The following is a 6,000-nucleotide window of genomic DNA, read 5'->3' as shown; positions in this document are numbered from 1 at the left end:
GCCATGAGGAGAGAATGGAATCTGTCTTTTCCTAACACTGGTCCTAATCTTGCAAAGGTACATAAATACCTACTAACTCTTTTGAGACATAAATTTGGCAGAAATAATTGCTTTTGTGGAGCTACACATGTCCAGAAGCATTTCCCTTTGGTTGTCCATCATGCATAAAAATGGATTTATATCTCAGCCTTTTCCTGTTTTACCCCCAAATACCGTATTCCTCACCTCATTACACCTCAGGAGAGGAGACATCATGTACGAAAAGGAAATATTATGCTTCCTTGCAGGACTTGCTTGGGATATCTACAGACCCCTGAAGACAGTCAAGATCTCTTGGTACCAGGTCAGATCATAAAGGGCAGTCTGTGAAAACCAATGCTAATCCCAGCCCACTTCCACAAGTAACTGTGGGGAATCTTTGTTTTTGTAAAGTGGTGAAGGGACTAGGGCTAGAGTGTGTGTAAACTGTCCACCTCTGTCAGTGCTCTGATGATGTTATTTTGACTTCAGCGAGGGGAGTTCTTTTTGTCCGTGTAAGAGAAGTTCATGGAAATTGTGTATGTATGTATATTTTAAGTTAATAATAATCACAGAAAAAGCCTTTTCATTTCAAGGACATTTATAGTTCAGGAGTACAAAAGCTATACGTCACCAGAGTAGGAAGTCTCTGATGTCCTAACAGGCCAAATTTCCACTGCCTTCTCTGGTGGCTAGGTCTCAGTAACAATAAATTCCTGTGGGATACTCCAGATAATTCAAATTTTATTCAAGTACAATAAAAACTGCTTAAAAAAGTTCTAAATGAATATGATGAAAAAAACAGAGTCACAAACCGATCTGAAAATGTGTCAAATGAGCATGGCTATCCTACAGAACAGTCTGTGTCTCAAACTATTTGAAGATGGCGGTTAATGGAGAAGTCTCTTGCAATATTTAAATTAAAGAATATGTGATATACATCTTTATTACAGACTATATTACAAAACCTTTGGAAAGAAACACCTTTGATACACCATCAAAAAGACTATATAGTGTTAACTAAGTAGTTGTGAGATGAGATATGGTGTGGTGACTGGTACAAAAGATGAAGACTGAAGAGCAATTCTCAGCACAGAGAAATGTTAGCAATACAAAGCTTTGTGTATTTAAAAATATTTATTATGGATGTAAAAAAGAATGTGAACGTTGTGGTAGCAAAATACAGGTAAGTCTTAACAACATCCAGAAAAATGTGTATCAGGCACTGGAGTCACCAGAAACTTAAGAGACATTAACACTGTAGCCCCATGTGAAATTAGGTATTGGCAGTGCAATGTGCACTAGCAGGAATGATCTGAAGCACACAGACATTAGTTTGTCATAGTTATCTAACCATTCAGAATATTTAAAAAATGGCAATACTTCTGTGGATCATTGAATAAGTAGATCAAATAAAAAGAGAAAGGCATGCATAAGAAATACAATAAAAGACAATATAAGACAATAAAATGTTGTCTCTTCACTATATATGTTAAGATTAGGCCTTCACTGGAATGTCACGTTCTGTCCCAGCCCAAGTAAAAAGTAATGAAAACAGATGGGACTCTGAAAAGCTTAGAGGTATGTAGATATTCACATTAAAAATATAGCAAAAATGCCTATCTGGGAAGGGATGTGATAGGGCTATAACACAGAAATAGGTAGAGAAGTTGTTTATATTTACCTGTTTCCTAATTTAAACACATACATATATCTGGATGAAGCTGGAGAGCCATTTAAAATGGGCAAAGTTGGTGATAAATGCTTAGCATAAATTTCAAAGAAGACAGGATGCTTGTAAGGATAGGGATTACTGCACACAGTATTTCAGATGGGAATAACAACAAAAGCATTTCTGAAAAGCAGTAGAGCCTTAATGATCAAAAATATATCCTGACCTTTTATTACAGGAGGTTTAGAATGAAAGCTTCCTCTCCTGGCACTGTTATTCCACATTCATCCACTATGGGGGTTCTTGCATTTTCCTTTGAAAAGTGAATGCAAGGATCATATCATCATAGAATCATTTAGGCTGGAAAAGACCTGCAAGATCATCCAGTCCAACCACTAACCTACCACTGCCCAGTCCACCACTAAACCATGTCCCTAACTGCCACATCTACATGTCTTTTAAATACCTCCAGGGATGGTGACTCAAACACTTCCCTGGGCAGCCTGTTCCAGTGCCTGACTACATGAAGAAATGTTTCCTAATATCCAGCCTAAACCTCTCCTGGCACAACTTGAAGTCATTTCTTCTTGTCCAGTCTCTTGCTACTTGTGAGAAGAGACTGACACCCACCACATCGCTACAACCTCCTTTCAGGTAGAGACTGATAAGGTCCCACTTGACCTTCTTATCTTTAGGCTACACAACCCGAGTTCCTCCTCATCTGCTTCTCACAAAATGTGCTCTAGACCCTTCACCAGCTTTGTTGCCCTTCTTTAGACATGCTCCAGCACCTCCAGATGAAACATTGGTCTGATGAAGCCTAGATTTTTAAAAGCTATGGGAGACATCAGATGCTTTACTTTTCACGTGCACAGTGAGAGACATTAGATCCAGGTTTTTCAGAGGGAACTTGTCATCAGTTCCCCAAAATACAAAGAATCCCATAAAATCTCAGACAGGGAAGGTTAAGTTATAGTGCAATACTTCATTTATTTGATTAAAACCCTCCACAGCTCGTAATCAGCATTTTTATTTCTATTTCTTTATTTCTATTTAAAAATAACAACTGTGAAACCTGAAAAATAATAATCATGGCAACAATAATAAAAGTAAGCACATAGTCTGCTTTGTGCAGTACATTTCTTTCTTCATGCTCTGTAAGGGAAGGGTTGCTATTTGTGGTATGCTCCAAGTCTGCCTTTCAGAAGACGGCCCAGCTTGGCTGGACAGCTTTCAGTTGCTACTAGAAATATGTCACTTATTAGGAACAGAGGGGATGTTTATCACTGTCTCAAGGGTTACTTTGGCTGAAGCAAAGAAACAGCTCAGTTATATAATGGAAAGAGCTAGGTCAAAGGATAAGAATTTTATATAGTGTGTGCTCAGGACTCCAGCAATGCAGGCTCAGTTTCTCTCTTGTGTATCTTGCACAGACAGTGATTATGACAGGGTGGTCTATCTAGTATCTAGTGCTTAGTTACCCAGACCCATCACGTAGTCATGGTTCAAACCCTCTTCCAAGTAATCTAGAAACACCAGCTCCAGTAGAGAAGCTTGAACACAGCACCATCTTAATTGGTGCGGAGTATCAGTTATCCTTTCAGTCCTCACCAGCATTAACAGGGGTATACTCCTTGCCATAAACGTAGTTGTGATCTCTGGTGAAACAGTAAAAAGAAACCCAGACGTGCCTCCTTTAGGGGTACCACCTCACTGAGCACTGCACAGTATTTCAGCAAGAGAGGGACAGTTATAGAAAGTTGAACCTGTGTTTCCATCTGTTCATGTAAATGCTAGAGGTCTCATTTTAGGGTAGCCAAAACCCTACATCCAGAGACTTTATAAACCCTCCTCCCCGTGTTTTAGTCCCCAGTACCAAGGTCATGCTGCAGATGAAATGTTTAACTAAGCATCAAATTGTCAAGCACAAACCCGATTACCAGGATAACAACCCAGAAAACAAATATCGGGAAGCCAGCACCACGTCTCACCCTAATTACCAAACCCAGAAGTTGGCCCCGGACCACAGTGACCTCAGTTCCTCACCGGGTGAGGGGTGCCCTTTCGTGAGGCAGCCGGGGTCTGGGGCGGCGGTAAGCGAACTGCCTCAGCCCCCTGCGGGGAAGAACCTCTTGAGGCAGCCCATGTACCCTCACCCCAACACCTGTTGCGCCGCCATTTGGCCGTGAGAGACGGGGCAGCGGCCGCGGACTGCCCCGCTAGCCTCTTCTGCCCCCCTTCCCGGGGTGTAAACAGCCGCGCCAGGTGCCGCGTTCGCCGCGAGGGGATCGCTGGCGGACGAGGAGAGCCGAGTGGCGCGGCCCCACTTGGCAGCACAGACCCCAAGTCGCGAGCGCGGAAGGTACTTCAGTGGGAGCGCGGCCTGCCCTCCCGACAGCCCGCCCCGACGGCCGGCCCGCCCCTCTCCCCTGCGCCCTCCCTCGTCCCGCCGCCGGCTGACAGGTGCGCGCTCCTCCGCGGCAGCACCGGCCCCGATCCCCCTCGCCTCAGCCGGCCCCTCTGCGCGCCCCGCGCCCGCACCAGACCCGGCTCCCGCCCGGCACGACCCCGGATTGTTTAGTCCTTGGGAAGCTGGTCTGGGTCCAGATTTTGCTTTGATCCTTCTTTATTTTTTTTATTTTTTTTAAGAGAGAGAGAAAAAAAAACCCAAAGAAAAACAAAACCTGGAGACACAGAAAAGGGCTCTAGGAAAAAGTTTTGGATGGGATTATGTGGAAACTACCCTGCAATTCTCTGCTGCCAGAGCAGGCTCAGTGCTGCCTTCTCCCCAGCGGCGCACCCCGCGCCGGGCGCTGCTGAGAGACGCCCGGGCCTCGGTGCCGCGCCACCAGTGCCTGCAGTGCCGGAGCCCCTCGCCCCGTCGGCCCAATGCTCCTCCTCGGGCTGCTCCTGCTGACATCTGCCCTGGCCGGCCGGAGGCAGGGGGCCGCCGCGGAGTCCGACCTCAGCAGCAAGTTCGGCTTCTCCGGCGCCAAGGAGCAGAATGGTAAGGAGTAGCAGCTCCCGCCGCTGCCGGCGGGTAGCCCGGGGCAGGGCGGGGGCAGGCGCCCGGCCGGCGCGGAGCGGAGCAGCGATGAGCTCTCTGGTTTGCGGGGCTGCCCGGCGCCGCGGAGTGAGCGCGGCCGCGGGAGGGGGAGCCGAGGAGCCGGGCAGAGCGACTGGGGCTCGGCAGCTGGGGGTCGGCCGCCGCCGTCAGGGGTGTGCTGTGGGTAAAAGGGCAGCGGTTCGCGGTCGGCAGGGAGCTCGGAGCCTCTCTCCTCTGCCGTCGGAGGTGCAAAATGACCCCCCACCGTCGCTTCTCCCCCCAAAGCAAGAACCCGCTCACCTTTGTGCCCTAAATGCTTAGCTGGTGGGGGGGGGGGGGGGGGGGGGGGGTGTCTGTGCCTGAATGAGTGGTATTTTGTGCGGGCTGGAAACGAGCTAATCCTGCATAGGAAATGAGAATTACTTTCAACTTTCAAGTGTACCTGAAATGTTTAGAAAACTCTCAAATGCAAGTTCCCTTGGGCCGGGGCTGCGCGGAGCTGGAGAAAGACTCCTTTCATACAGCAAGGGCAGCTTCGGGGTGTGTAATTTGCTTAGCCTCTGAACTCCATATGATTTACATTATTCAGATTTTTAAGCGCCTTTCCTCTTGATCTGCTATTATGAAGTAATTTTAAAGAATATTTTACAAACTGAAACGTTATATACTGCATGAAACCACACTTAGTGTAGAATATCTAAAATTAAGGCCGTTAGCATGCATTCATGGAAACCCTGGTGCTTAATGTATGGGGAGGGGTGGTTTGAAAAATTGAGTACTTTGCATGTCAGCTAGAGCAAGCTTTCTCCCTGGGCACAAACCAACACAAAAGGGTGAGCTGGGAGCTCTCAAAACTCTCTGAACCGTAATGAAATAAAGCAGAAACACAGTTTTGAGGCTAATTCAATTCTCTCAACTTTGAACTTGGGACTCCCCAGATATACGTCATATCTTTTAATAGAAAGCAAAGTTTGAGACCACTGCCAGTGCTTTGAATAGGTAGAATATGCAGTGCACTAGCAAATTTAGCAGGGGGAGATTAATACTGCTGTGGCCTGCTAATGTGATGATATATGGCACCTGCGGATTGCCAGAGTTGCTGATCAAAGAGCAGCATGGGGATCAATCTCTAATCAGAGCAACTGTGAAGGCCCAGAGGAAAGTGATCAAAAGGCTCAGAGACCCAGCTATTCTGACAGGAAACCAATCAGACTTTGTGCACAGTACAGGAAATTATCTGCTCTGTGTGAGAAATCACTTTCTA

At 46.5% G+C, this 6,000-nt stretch overlaps 1 protein-coding gene across 1 annotated transcript in view; it reads left to right on the top strand.

Annotated features, from left to right (window-relative positions):
* Nucleotides 1-4,097: 4,097 nt before the first annotated feature.
* Nucleotides 4,098-6,000, top strand: part of PDGFC (platelet derived growth factor C) — a 129,174-nt gene continuing 127,271 nt past the window's right edge. Inside the window, exon 1 of the mRNA XM_057419046.1 lies at nucleotides 4,098-4,697. Coding sequence (XP_057275029.1) covers nucleotides 4,580-4,697 — 118 coding nt within the window. The 5' untranslated portion in view covers nucleotides 4,098-4,579. The remainder of the gene's footprint in view (nucleotides 4,698-6,000) is intronic.

Source organism: Pezoporus wallicus, unplaced genomic scaffold, assembly GCF_028554395.1.
Source record: "Pezoporus wallicus isolate ANWC-B61680 ecotype Strahan unplaced genomic scaffold, APGP_CSIRO_Pwel_v1 contig_2384, whole genome shotgun sequence".
NCBI classification, from domain to species: domain Eukaryota; kingdom Metazoa; phylum Chordata; class Aves; order Psittaciformes; family Psittacidae; genus Pezoporus; species Pezoporus wallicus.
The sequence above is the reverse complement of the archived record's forward strand: the minus strand, read 5'-3'. Positions and strand labels throughout refer to the sequence as shown.